The following is a 15,040-nucleotide window of genomic DNA, read 5'->3' as shown; positions in this document are numbered from 1 at the left end:
CATTAAGGTCTCCTCAAGATCTGTTCACATTAATTAAGTTAATCATCTGTGTCTGTAAAACCATTGTTGAGCCTGGAAGCAAATAGGCATGAAAAGTAGGTTACTATCTGAACCTCTTTCAGTGGTGTTTACTACAGTGTTTACAGATCGTGCTTGAAGATGCCAGCAGTAATGTAAAATCAGACTTACATTTAGATCATTGAAATGGGGTGAGAGTATGAATGTTTCAGCTGATTCTAGGTAACTTTGATACTGATTTGTGTATCTGAAAGCCAATCTGCAGGAGGCAGCTATGTAAAATGTGTATAAATTAAAGGAGAATCCAAATGACTTGTTACTGACCAGAGCCAAAACTGATGATATACCCAAGAAGACTTCATATGTTAATATGTTGCTGTGATTTTCTTTATAATGTCACTTTTGCTCTTTACTCTCCCTCCATTTCTGTATTTCTATGGAAATAATTAATTAAACATTGTTGATTTTTGTTGCCTGAGAAAATGTCAGCTAAAGCTTTTCCATTGGCACAGCCATTTTAAGGATGAGTTTGGCAGAGATTCTCCAGTGTTTATTAAGACATGTTATAATGATAACAGCTCTTCTCTTAGTGAGGAATTAGAAGGCTCTCTCTTTCTCCTGTGCTATTGCCTCTTTGCATTAAATGTGTAGGAACAAAGCAATCATTCCATATCTTGGCACTATAAGAAGTGGAACAGGCACAGACAAATGGCTGAAGAATTGGGGAAAGTAGAGAAATGTGATGACTTTGCATCTACAGCAAATCTGTTTCCTCCTAGACATAATTCCAGACATGCAATTGCACCCTAAAAAGAAAATAATTGAAGAAGACACTGGGGAAATGATACACATGCTACATATTGTTATATTGATCATGTTCTTAACAATTCTCTGGGTCCATCTATAATAGTATTTGTGTTCCATTCAAGAGATCCATTTCAAAGCAAATCCCCTGCTCTCCCCACAAAAGATACCGCTTGTCAGTCCAGAAGTACATTAACTCAGTTCCTCTCTGCAGAAGGGAAATGAACAGGTGTGCTCCAGGAGTGCACCAAGCACTTTTCCAACAGTAATGGGAGTTCAATCCAGGGCACCAGCCTGGAGTCACTTCATAAAAAAACCCTTGAACATGTCTGGGTGAGGTAGTCAGGTGCACAGCACCAGCTGCTTTGCTCTCCAGATCCACTCACATCTTACCATAAATCTTAATGCAGTCATGGCCAAGACATTCCAGAGTTAGGAAACATCAGCCTCCACAAGGCCTCCTTTCTGCAGCTCACAAGTGCTATTTTTCCCCAGTATACCAGGGATTGTCAATCATACCTTGTGTTCAGACTTTATGATTGTAACTTCTTTTTAGGAATACATGTGACAGACAACCATTTCTTCTAGCAGTCCTAATACATTTCTAGAGGAAAATAAAAAGATTTTCCCTTCTGGAGGTCTGTACTCTTTTCCAAAGCCTCTAAGTCAGGGTTTTTTTCAATCTGGCATTCTTCCAGATTTAAGGGCAGCTGGTTCACTACTTCATTCTTTCAGTGAAGGACCTCCTCATCTTTCCTATAAAGGAGAGCCCTTACATCCCTAACTGGTATGGATCAGATACCACATTGATAAGATGGGGTCAGAAGCTATTTCTAGGGCCATGCCCTCTGTGAGAAACAGTTTATTCCTAAATTTAATTCTGCCGAGGCAATCCACCATCTCCTCTGTGGAGTATGCTGTGTCATGTGTCATCTCAAGTTCTAAGAGTTTTGCACCAGGGCAATGCACTGGTAAATACTGGCTTGGGCTAATCAGAGAATAGAGATTTAACTTCTTGTTTGTTACCTGTTCATCCACTAACTGCTGTAGATCGTATATCAGTTTGGAGTCTGCCCATTACTTGCAAGGGTTTTGTATTTTATATAATGCATTTTACATGAATTTTGGTTGTGGATCAGGTGAAAACTTCATGTTCTAATAATGACTTAAATAAATTGCTGTATATTGTTTTTAATAGGCGTCCTGTTGTCTGCTATTATCCAAATGAGCACATAATCAGTCACTAGACAAATTTTTCTTCTTGGGCTTTAGACTTGAAACTGTAGCTGTTCTGGTAGGTGAGTTCTGCCTGTGTTGAAATCCATTACTCCTTTGAGATTTACTTATCTGACTAAAAGAAAGGCTCAGACAGTGTCACAAACCACTTCTGTGAAGCCACTGGCAAATTTGATGGACCTCTGAACAGCTGGAGAGGCTAAAGCTTTGGAACAAGTTAAGTCATGACATTAGAATTTAAGAACTACCAGAAATTATACATTAACTTCATTTTTTGACTGTGGAAAAAAAGCCCATTTATATAAACTTTGGTATATTCTTCTACAGTTAGTCTCAGTGTAAAATTTAGTTTAATGACTTTGTATTCCAGCAGGTTCCATGAAGTTCTTGACCAGTCTTGCAGGGTTTGTCCTAGTGCTTGTGATTCAAAAAACTTAAATTTTTGTAGGGAAGAATAAAAACAACCAATGAACAAGCCTGCTGTCTTGGTTTGATTTGGGTTTGCTAATTTTAATATATTCAATAATAATAATATCTTATTTTAGAGATAGGATTTAGGAGCAAAGACAAGGCAGGCTTAAAACTTAAAAGGGTATATAGAAGGGATTTATTAATAACACCAAAAAAAAATTTGAGAAATTAAGATTTCCAGATAATTCCCTCTTCCCTCCACCTCACCCTCTATATTTCTTAACAACAACATACAGGGAACACTTCAGTCAGTTTTCCACTTAAATAATCATTTCAGTTCACTTTAGAGAGAAAAGTTCCTTTTTTGGTTTAGGCATAGGGGGTGTCTTCACTTTCACAATTTGCATCCGCCCGGGGAAAATTTGCAAATTGTGAAACTTCCTCCCATCTTCACAGTCTTTCCAGAGCTGTGTTATGGGTTATGCCACACACATGGGGTATTACTTTTAAGAGCAAGTTGTTCAAAGGCAAAATTTTCTTCATCTCTTTTTTCCGTTAAATGTCTCTGTCCATCTCTCCAGTCTCTAGAACAGAAAGCCCCATTCCCTCGGGACAAAGGATTATTTTCCTCAAGCACTTTAACCCCCCCAAGTAGTCCTCCACAGTTTAAAGGAATTTCAGTGTAGTCCAGTCCCCTCATAGCCCACAAAAAAGGTTTTTCAGCCACTTATCAGTGGCATCTCTTCAATCTCTTCCCATCTGGAAACTTAGCTTTCATTTCACTTATTTCAGTAGACTCCCTGGTTTATTCACCTCATTCAGGGGAGCTCAGGAGATCTGCAGTCTTATCCAAACATTAGAAGGGTTAAAGTTGCACCTGGAAGGTGAAGGAGCTTTTTCATTTAATCAGGCTGTCAGTCATTAAATCATCCCTCCGATTGGTCCCTGCTGCACACTGAGGAGGGAAGCTCCACAGGGAAACATCCCTCCTCTGCTTCTGTGCCCCCTGCTCCCCCTCTCAGGCGACCCCCCTCCATGCAAAACCAGCACACTCACAATGAGCTGTAGCCCCAGTGAAAACATAACATAAACATGCTGGCTTAGATTGTGAAAGAAAATACCCAGTAGTCATTGCCAGATGAAAAAGATAAAACAATCTGGCTTCAGGTACTGATTGTCAAAAAAACCAAAAGTCTCTTAAAAATAATATACTTGGGCTTATTATGCTAAGGTTTTTGTATTCTTGCTCTTCTGCTGCAACTATGAATATTATACTTGTTTTAAACATGAAAGCTGAACTTCTGAATTCATTCTGTAACACTTAGAATTGTAAGAATAAGAAAAGTTCCAGATAACAGAAGATTACAGTAAAAATTGCAATAGTAACATCAAAAAGTGACAGCAGACTTGTTCTTAAAATGTAGCTCTTTTGCTTATCAATGGTGAAGTTTTTGGGCAAGTGTTAGAAGCTTCATCAAACTTCCCTCCTGCTGCAGACAGTTGATTTTTACCTCTGTTATGATTTTGCAGCCTCCTTTTGTTACCCCTCCTTGGGAGGAATTATTAATCACAACATCCCTGACTGTAAACCTAAGGGTACTGCAGAATTTGTAGTCAGTGTCTTTTATGTTTGTTTTTTGTTTGTTTTTTGTTTGTTTGTTTGTTTGGGGGGCTTGGAGGTTTGTTGGGGTTGTTTTGTTTTCCTTTGTTTGGGACTTTATTTGTTTTTCAAACTTAAATAATAAGCTTATGCTTTCAATTTCACAAACTTTCATTTTCACTGTATGACAGCAAATATTAGGCAAGGAAAAGATTTCATTTATTCCATCAGTAATATATTACTACTTTATGTTAGTTATGTTGTATAAGACCATGAAACACAGAGTCCATTCTCTTCCTGATAGACAGGATAGTAGAGGCCAAGCAGGGTAGTAAAGGCCAAGGCTTTGAACAGTATAAGTCCAATCAGTATTTTGTGGCTAAGGTACAGGGTCTGGTGAGAAGAGATGGTGAAGGACGAGAGGGAAACTAGGATTTGGTGATGATTTGCTTCCACATCCAACGATTGCATTCCAATCTTTAAATGTCACCACAAACATTTTTAAAAGTGGTCGGTGGCTTTTGAAAGTGTGTTTGTAAGTCTCAGAGTTCTCAAACCAAGGTGGTGTGCTGGGATCCATTATTTCAGAAGGCTAGAGGCCCATTTGTTCTACAAACAAGGATTCCTTTTGGATTTTCGGTGTGGATGGCATGAGCCTGAGGCACCTGAAGTCAGAGATTGCCTTAGAAAAATCTTGCCCGATAAGAACTAAACTGGATGAGAGCAACAGCAGGGGCAACTTCTTCGATAATGAAAAACTGAACTATGTAAAATTATCACTGTTTTGCAAGTTGTGTCCAAGCCCATTTCAGTGAGTTCACTTTTGATCCCAAACTGTAGTTGACTCCAAATGGTAAAGCCTTTCAGCTCTGCCACAGGACACTTCTGGTCTTAAAGACAATTGTGTTTCCAAAATGCTGCTGGTTTGATGTGTGAGAACATCCTTCTAGAGGAAACATTTGGGAACATGCGCCAGGGCCTGGTCCAAGGGCAGTCTTGTTATTGCCAGAACGGAATGATTTGACAGGTGATGAAATCTGAACACAGTTGGATTTTACACTTTTTATGGAATATCCTGGTTTGTATGTCTTGAGGCACAGCTGTTCAACAAAAAAGGAACATTTATTTGGCTGATTCCAATACACCTTGCTCCTTGGGTCCATACTCTCTGCTCAGGTGCTGATGATTACTCTGGAAAAGGTCGATGTGTTTCCTGTGCAAGGAAGGAGCTCTCAGCTGTCAGGAGCTGGCTTCACATGACACTATGAGAATAAATTTCCATACAGATTCTAATTAGCTTCAGAATTGCACCACAAGACAATATATTATTGATCTCAGAAGTTTTGGATCATTAAACCTACACAGTACTTTTCGCTTGTGGGCAGTTCACTCTTTACCTGTGTGTGTGCATGCTCCACCCCACAGAGAATTTTTCAATATAGGAGTCAGCAACACAAAAATGGAGAATTCATTAAATGGAAAATTGCTCTATGTTACAGTGCTTCACTTTAAAGTTAATTCCCCTCTTCTGGTTTCAAGTATCATGAACTGGCAGTTTTTCAAGGTTTTTAGCAGGTGAAACAGTAATAGTAAGGCAACTTATTTTTTAAGGCAACTTTCCGTTATACGTGGGGAATTCGTGTTCTCCTGTTTGGTGAATTTATCTTAATTAGTAGCCTGCTGCAAAGATGTAGAAGAAAATGAGAAGAAAATAACGCTTTAACTCTTGTTTGAATTGTACTTCTCTGATGATTTGGATTTTTGCAGGGTGTGATTAACATAGTATCCCACTATGTTGCTTTCACTTGAAGCTGTTTAAACTAAGCGTCTCTGAATTAGACCATGATTCAATAGAGCAAATGATTTAGGGCTTTAACTCCAGACCCTGATAACCATTGATAACAAGAGAATGAGTCTGTTGTGAAATTTGGGTTTGGCAGGGGGAAAGCTAGAAAAATCCTTTCATCCATCTCAATATTCACTTACTACAGAAGTTGTCTTCCAGATCAATAGTGACCTCTCAGGTGAACAGTGGTTTGACAGTTTTCCTACTATTTTGTACCTCAACACAAATGTGGTTTTTTGATTGATGATATTCTGATAGTAGCGGATGTTTGGAAAAAGTATCATGACCTGTGTCACCAGCTTCGCACCTGTACTGAATTTAGCCAGTCTAGGAGAAAGCAAAGCCAAGTTACCTAATGTATTTGCTCTTCACTACTATTTTTAAATTGATCTTTGGGATGTCTAGACATCTCCAGGTGCCCTAAGCTCCCATGCTTGTTCCTGTAACCTAAAATATCACTCTCCTTGTTCCTACCCCAGATTTCCACAGACAGTCTCTAAAAGCTTATTGAAACATTACTTACAAATAGATGTTCTTACAACCAGACCAGCTGAGACAGCAGTCAACACATTTCAGTGCCCTTGGTGACAGGAGCAGTTTTAGATGGTACTGTTCCTGTTTTTCCCAGTATTGTTTGTGACAGTAACCTGTGCCATGGCTTGCCTTCTGGTTGAGCTCTTTGTGAGACTGTGGAGTGAACCAGGTTAGGAGGCTGATCCAGATAAATAGTGTTCTCAGCGTTCTTCCCCTTTTAGCTGCAGCACAGATTAACAGAAAAGGAAATATTTCCAAACAATCTGTCTGAAAAGTGTATCTGGAAAGAGTGATCACATATCCTTCACCTCACTAGTTCCTCACTTCTCTGTGCTGAGGTGTGCCTTACAGCTGTAGTACTCTGTGTTGCTGTGGCCGAGCCACCAGTTTATTGTTCTGTTTCCCTTCTTTTATTCCAGCAATTCAGCTTTGTCTCCCTGCCCACGGATGTCCTGGAAATAGAAGTGAAAGACAAATTTGCAAAGAGCCGACCGATCATCAAACGTTTTCTGGGAAAACTCTCTATGCCGGTTCAGCGCCTCCTGGAAAGACATGCCATAGGGTAAATTTTGCTGCTTACATTGTTTAACAAGCGTGTTGTTGTTCTGAAGTCCCTGGTGATATATCATTATTGCAATATAATGATGTTGAGGGGAAATTACTAGACTGACAGTTGTCTGCTAAATGGCATTGGTTTTAATTAGAATATATAGTACTATGGGCCAGACAGAACTCCCTCTATAACCCTATGCATGGCATTTTGAAAAGTGAGAGCTGGCATTTAGGGAAGAGGATTTTTTGTGTGTATCATGGCTGCAAATTTGGAGAGTGCAATATTTTCAATTTGAATATTCTTTTAATGTTATCAGCAGGCTGTTTTCATGTTTCAGGGAATTACCTATGGGCTAAAAACATGCCAGATCTGTTCCTCCTCCTTTTGATCTCTGGAAAGGGGAAATACTATAAAAATATATATGTGGCATGTTGTAACTAATGCTTTCTGGTCCTACCCTGCTGCCAAGGAACAACCTTGAGCTCACAAGCACTGCCCTGCTTCCCCATTGCATGAAAGTCCTGGGAAAGTGTATGCTACCAAAATAACACAAACCAGTTTAAGGAAGATGGATAGTAATCAGAAAATGCCAAAAAGTTGGCTCCAAGCCTCTAATGTTCAGACCTTGAAGAGCAAGGGAGTAAAAGAATCATCTTCTGAGGAAAGCATACACAATGCAGTTTCCAAGAAAGCATTTCTGATAATTGGGTCTCAGTTCAGCAGAACAGTGGGAAGATGAGCTTGTTGGAAGTCTTTTTGAACAGCTGTTTCGGAAACTGGCTGTTATATTGACAGCTGAATCTACCAGAAGGGTCTAAGCTACCTCCCTGTTTCTCAAGTAGAAAAGATAGAGTAGCTTTGTAGAAACCAGATGGATAAGAACAGCTTGGGGAAGGTAGAACCCCGTAACTGGTATCACTGGCTTTCCTCTGTATGAGAAGATTTCTCATCATCTTCTGATTATAGCTTCCTATTTTACTTCCATGTTGTAAACACTGTCTATCTAAGGATATGCTTTGCCAAGAGCAGTGCCTCCAACCTGCACTAGATCTGGCTCAGTTTTAATACCATAGTGATATTTAAATCTCAGGCAAGCTCAGTGAGAAGTATGCACACAAGTTCAGAGGTCATACACAAATCTTGTCGTCTCATTTATATGAGTTTCTTATGCATGTGAAACTATGCTAGCAAGTGTATTTGGCCCCACTGGAAGTGAACTATGTTTCTTTCAAAAGATGTATAAGTATTACTATTTAGTGAACCCGTTACACTCAAGAAATGCTTTGCAAAGATTGATTCAGCCTCATTTTGGGCAGCTGGGAAGTTAATCTCTTCTATAGTTTCATTCTGTTCTGAGGGGTGGATGAAGTGTGGCAAAGGGAGGGACCTGCACAAGGACAGAATGGAGTCATTGATCAACCTTGTCAGGAAGGTGTTCTCCTGATATTTCAGCTTCATAGAGGTAAGAGGGGTGGAAAGAGATGAAGAAGAGTCACTCAGCCAGTTTAGAGAGAGAAGGTGGTATGCGGGGACTGGCCTGCACAGGGTTTTGTAAACAAGAACAGGAAAGCTGAATATTATGGACATGGTGAAGGGAAGAAAATACAGAAATGTGAGGTTCTACGAAAAGGCAGATGATCAGATCTGCAGGAAAGAAAGTCTTATTACAATAGCTGAAGTGGGAGTTGTTTGCTTCCCGTGTCGCTATTTTCATATCCATACTGCAGAAGTTTCATTCCCACCATTCTCTCTATATTTATACATATGTGCTTGTGTATCCCAGCAGCCTGTCTTACTCACTTACTCAGCTGTTCCATTGTAATTGAAGACATTGTCCTCTCCTCTGCCATTTGTTCTCTCGTATGCAAGTCAACATGCCCTCATGGCTGGGATGAATAGCCTTTATGTATTTTATTATGTATTCCTGTAGGACACAGCAGATTTATTTATGCACAGTAGACATAGGGTAGGTTATAGTCTATTGTGACAATATTTGTTTTCTTTCAGGGACAGGGTTGTAAGCTACACTCTGGGTCGCAGACTTCCTACAGATCATGTCAGTGGCCAGCTGCAGTTCCGATTTGAGATAACTTCTTCCATCCATCCAGGTAATTCTCAGTCTTAACCCACCATTTATCTAAATTTCTATAATTTTTTGCTTCTTTGTAGATTGGTTGGTTGGTTGATTGGTTGGTTGGCTGGTTGGTTGGTTTGCATTCTTTCTCTTCAGAAATCTGCATTAGTTCCTGGCTGCTCTAGGGCTTTAGGTGCAGTCATGGGCAAAGGAAAGTGCATAAAGGATACATCGTGAGTCACAATTTCTTCCCTCTTTCCTCTTAGGACAGAACTACTGGTGTCTCATATTCCCCTGTTCTTGGCTGTTCCAAATACTCCACCACATCACTGGGAGAGAAGAGAGTATAAAACTAAAGTCTCATCTGCTTCTCTGTCAACTGCCCTAGTGAAAGTGTTTTATGGGCTGTTACTTGTAGAGTCATCTGCATTTGAGCACTTCTTAAGTAAAAATGGAGGATGTAATAGCAAAGATGATTAGCAAATTTCTCAATTTAATTATTTTTAATGAAAAAAGTAAAACAGAATTCTGTATTCCACTTCTTCCATTCCTTTTGACTTGGTTTTGGTTCCTTTTCTCTTTTAGCTATTTGGAAGTGACTGTCATGATGGTCTAAGGCTGAACCTTGGTTTTCATGTCACAGTCTCAACAGTATTTCTCAGGGACTCTTTGCTGGAGGGGCTTTCTGCCCTCTCTGCTACAGTTTGTCAAGCCAACAGCAGCTGTATTAGTGGCTGGAAATCATTGCTTTTCACTTGTTGGAAAATCCTGATTTCTATCTTTTGACTATTTGTATGGCATGAAAGAGCCCAGGTTGTTTGACCACCTGAGAAGAGGTGGTACAGATGAGGATCGTGTCAAGGGATATTTTGGGGGAAGTTTTTGCCTTTCAGGGATGGCAAACACAGTTTTTCACATTCTCTGTTGTGGAGTTTTGCTAGCTTCAGTGTGACAAGAAGAATTCCGTTAAAATCTCAGGGAAGACTTCCCTGATTCCCATAATATTCCCTTATTATTTCCATAATATTTCCATGATGTCTGTTCTCTGATGCCAGTTTGGCTCAAAGAGAAGTTTCAAGAAGGTATTACCTTCAGGTAATGCTGCAAGGAGGCAGGGTGCTGCATACAGATTATCACCACAAGTAAATCCATTATTAAATCCACTGTACAAAGACTGCCTAGCAAAAAAAAACCTCATCACTTCTTGATAGTTGTTCAGTTGCCCACTCATTTCACACTGTAATTTATGCTTTTAATTTTCTCAGATTGCTGTGGATGCTTGTGCCCCCACAGCCAACCCTCTGGTTCAATCAACACTTCTTGTTAAAAGAGTAAGTAATTCCTTTTCCTATCTCATACAGATGATGAAGAGGTCTCCATTAGTGCAGATCCTGAGCCAGCTGACCTCCCGGAAAGCCCTGTGAACAACCCCACAGAGGAAAGCCTCGGTGAGCCTCCATGCATCAACACAGTGACCTCAGAAAGTGCAGCTCCAGAACAGCTAAATGGATACAGTGTGAACAGTGTCGATAGCCCAGGGGCTGTCAAACAACCTGGGGAAGTCAACCAGAACAGCTTAAATGAAGAGCTAGCAGGAGATGGGGAGGTTGATGCGGTGCCAGTTCCTGAGCCCTTGGAATCCATCCCAGGAGAAGCGCTGCCTTCTTTGAGTGCTACGGACCTCGTGGAGCAGTCGGATCTGATGGCTTGCATGTCTCCTCCTGAGCCCGAAGTTAGGGAAAGTAACAAAGTCAATTCTGGTATTCAGGGAGATGGTGGAGACTTGACCAGCATAGAAACAGGAGATATTGATGAGGTGAGTGCAGATGTGCATGCTGGCAAAGACCTAGAGAAGAGTCAGGAAGAAGAGGAAGAAGGGGCTTCAGCCCAGGAGGAGGAAGACAACAAGCTACAGCTGAGGACCACAACAAAGAGGAAAAACAGACCATGCTCCCTGCCTGTGTCTGAACTTGAGACAGTCATTGCTTCAGCTTGTGGTGAGCCAGAGACCCCTCGCACACACTACATACGGATACACAACCTGCTGCACAGCCTGCCCTCGGCACAGATGAGCAGCGATGGGGAAGAAGAGCAAGATGGTGGTAATGGCAGGGAGAACGATGAGGAGTCTACTGTCAAGGAGGTGCTGGATAAGGAAGTGGTCAGTGAGAGTGAGACCATGGCAGCAGAGCCTCCTCTGGAAAATGAGGCTGAAGAGAACTTCAGCCAGAGCACGGTGCCTCCTGGGACCTTGGATGAGCAACTGTCTGACTTGAACGATGGGCTGTTGGATGGGGAACCCCCCAGGACAGGAAGTGAGAGCGAGTCGAGCTCCAGGCCCAATGGTGACAACGAATGTGAGGCGTGTGACACCTCTTGCTACAGCCCCTCCTGCTACAGCACCTCCTGCTACAGCACTTCGTGCTACAGCACCTCCTGCTACAGCACCTCCTGCTACGACAGTAACAATCGCTTCTCCAGCCACACGCGCTTCTCCTCTGTCGACAGCGCAAAGATTTCGGAGAGCACAGTCTTCTCCTCTCAGGATGATGATGAGGAGGAGAACAGTGCTTTTGAGTCAGTGCCAGATTCAGTGCAGAGCCCTGAGCTCGACAGGGAGCAAGTGGATGGCTCCTCCCAGTGGCCAGATGAACTAGTAGCTCATGGTGGGAATCCACAGAGAGCCACAGAGGGTCTAGACACCCCAGTAGCAGGTCCAAGCAGCAGAAGAGAAGGTTAGATCCTGAGAACTGATGTGCTGGGCAGCCCTGATTATCTAGATGTCACAGAAGGCATCAGATAATTGAGGTCTCAGATAGATCATGGTTTATTTCTCATGAACTCAGGGGCTTTGAGCTGGGCCAGATACCAGGGAGGGTTGGATAATTGAGCCTGTCCTTAAAAATCCCAGCAAAACCAACTAAATTGGGAGGAGATGCCTATATATGAATTACTGTAGATACACATGCATCATTATAAAATCAAGATCAGCTACTGTAGTTATGTAGCAGATCAGCATTATCACATCCACCAACTCATTCCTTTTTTCCTGGGATTTTTCCATATCACATATCTGATGGACTGCCATGTTTCTGATAGTCAGCGAGAGGACCAGCTTGTGCTTATCAAAGGGCAGATATGCTGATTTGCACCACATGAAGGTCTGGGCCAACCTCTGTAATTGCTCGTTAACCAAACATAATCATAAGCTCTTACACAGTTTTCAAGCCCCATTTGTTCCAACTCTCCAAGTGTCAAACAAATGATGTCACAGATGATAGGACTTAACAGAGATTTATATTTTTGTTAGGTACTTTGGAAATTTAAATATATCAAATAAAATTCCCATCTCCCTATCCTTCCCTAGAGATAGAATATACTTTTAAAGAATTTTTTCTTTGTAATTTAGGTACTATTTTTTCCAATTCCTTCACAGTTACATAAAATCCCTCTCTTTGGTAACTCCTTTCATATTCTCTGCAGTTACACGAAGGGAAGTTGATCACTCCTCTCTTCTTCAACTAGTGTATTGTTTTTCTCCAGCTGAAGAAGTGAAGGACTTAGGTTCAGCTCAGGAGTATGCAGCAAGGTCAAGAGGAAGTTCTTTGCACTCCCTAATTGTGAGCCATCTGTCTCCCTCTATGACACCAAATTAAAATGGCAGCAAAATGATAACCTATTTGGGTATCACCAAGGAACTCCAATTAAAGCATTCATCTATGTTTTCTTTCTCCATTCCCAATTTATTTACTCACACCTTCTTTTGCCACTGACCCTATCCCTGCACAAAAACCGGTGTAAGGGCATCCTTACATATCAGCTGGTGTAAATACTTTGTAGGCAGCTGGGACTATGGAAATATTGAGTCTGTGGAGCAGAATCTAGCACAAATAATTAAATGTTCAGAAGTACACAGGCATAGAAACCCAGCTTCCTTCCTTGCAGGTGAGAGCCTTTCCATGTGAACAGCATTTACATGCAAGTATAGCAAAGGGGGCACGAGCTCGTGTATGTGTGACACCAGACATACAGATTTGATGGTTGTTTTGAACTGTGTGAGCTTTTGACACACAAAAATGTGGTGGGAGAGGGTATCTTCTGCATATGAATTCAGTACAGCACCAAGACTTGAGCCTCCATGAAGGGCACTGCAGTGTCCGTGGTGGCTTTGCCTTGTTTAGCTGTGTGTGTGTCTGAAGGGCAGCCCAACTCTTAGCACTTCCTCAGTGTCACTGGGGGCCTCAGTCAATGTGCTCTTTGCTTCATGACTTGGCTGCTGTCACAAATACAGTAGATGTGGTCACCTCCACCCACTCCAGGTGACTGACACTATCATACTCCCGCTGGCTTGGCGTAACTATCTTGACTAGGGGAGAGTCAATTGTGGTGAGGTAAGTAAAGAAACACAGAGGGGTGATCTGGTAGTTGGTGCTACAACACCTGTAGTAACAGCACAATATTTAAGGCTGTGAGAGATGGACTTTTAGCACTGAGTCATAAACTTATGTAACTCTGCTGTCTGTTCAAAACATACAGCAGATTTATCTGTGAGATACGCCTATACACAAGTGGTTTAATGAAGGCATTTAACAGACCATACAGTATCACAGTATCATCAGAGCACCTAGAAGAGGGAGTATTTTTGTCTAAGTGATTTTTCTCATTTCTGACTGGTGTGAGGTTTTTTAGTTTTTGTACAAAATTGGCTTCTGCCTTCTAGCTGTTGTAATTTTTAAGAAAAAACATTTTTTTTTGTCTTGATTGGTATATATTTAGAGCTTTTACAAAATGTTCATCCTTAGGTTGTTAAGATTCTAACATTAAAGAGAGCTAAACCATCTAGTGCACAGTGAGTTTGGCTTAGCATTCCCAAAATCATCAGAACCATTTGGCTTAATATATATTTTTCCATAAGCTGGATCTTTCTGATGCATGTAAATACTATGTTTATGCAATTCAGAGTGTATCTGTAGTAACAAGCCAAGCTGGAAGTTATAGTCAAAAACTGTTAGCACACAATAAGAAAATGTGTCCATTAGTAAGATAAATAGTCCTGGTTACTAAGATTTTAAAGACAAGCCAAGAAGGAATCTTTCTTCTGGAACATGTGAAGTTTTAGCATGTTAAATCTAAGAGAAGGACTTAGAACTAGAACTTCTTTGTTTCTTAAAGGATTCTATAAACATTGACTACAAACAAGTTACCTGTTGCTCTCAACAGAACCTGAGTTTGGATATTTACTTAGGTTTCATTTATCTCATATTTTAATATGGCAGGGCTATTGGAACTACGTGATCTTTAAGGTCTGTTACAACTCAAGCCATTCTGTGATTCCATAAATTGACATATATACAATGCTAGTATTTAAAAACTTCTGCACTGTATTCTGTGTGACTCTCTTTCTTATTCTGCTTCTTCTGCTTCTTCTGCTGCTTCTTCTTCTTTTTCTTCTTTCCCTCTTCTCTGTCTCAGGTCTTCCTTCCTTATCTCAGATCCTGACTATATCTCACTATCTTTTGTGCTTCTTTTCTACCACCTGTCTCCTACCTGTTTCTGGTCCTCTCATTCTCCATCTTTCAACCCAAGATGGACTCTCTGAATTTTGAAAAATACCCATGAAAGGTGATGATCTTCTGCTTTGCAGGGACTGCAAAATCCTGCCATTACAGTCTACATAGGCAGCCACTGTTCTTTTTGAAAAGGAAATATCCAAGGCAGCTTTTAGCCTTTTATTCTACTGATGGAATTACTTAGAAGTTGGAATCAGGATTTTGCATGTTCCTGCCAGTTGCTGCAGAAGCTTGAGTTCAGTTGTACATGAACAGTATTTCTCAGAGATCAAGCCTGATTCTTCTATCGCTTACACTTGTGTGTCTGTGAATCCAGAATCTGGCCCATAACTATTTAGCATTGACTCAGGAGACTTGACTGCATAATTTTAATACTTCTTTGCCATACAGGTTG

At 40.9% G+C, this 15,040-nt stretch overlaps 1 protein-coding gene across 4 annotated transcripts in view; it reads left to right on the top strand.

The window, feature by feature from the left end:
* HECW1 (HECT, C2 and WW domain containing E3 ubiquitin protein ligase 1) overlaps nucleotides 1-15,040 on the top strand; it is a 266,543-nt gene that overhangs the window by 183,931 nt on the left and 67,572 nt on the right. For 2 of the 4 annotated variants that reach the window (XM_079302438.1, XM_079302439.1), the window contains exons 7-9: nucleotides 6,869-7,011; nucleotides 9,010-9,110; nucleotides 10,438-11,811. In XM_079302438.1, coding sequence (XP_079158564.1) covers nucleotides 6,869-7,011; nucleotides 9,010-9,110; nucleotides 10,438-11,811 — 1,618 coding nt within the window. The remainder of the gene's footprint in view (nucleotides 1-6,868; nucleotides 7,012-9,009; nucleotides 9,111-10,437; nucleotides 11,812-15,040) is intronic. The other 2 variants (XM_079302440.1, XM_079302441.1) reach the window with 1 other exon arrangement.

This window comes from Erithacus rubecula (genome assembly GCF_903797595.1).
Source record: "Erithacus rubecula genome assembly, chromosome: 3".
NCBI classification, from domain to species: domain Eukaryota; kingdom Metazoa; phylum Chordata; class Aves; order Passeriformes; family Muscicapidae; genus Erithacus; species Erithacus rubecula.
This window is presented reverse-complemented; position numbering and strand designations above follow the sequence as displayed.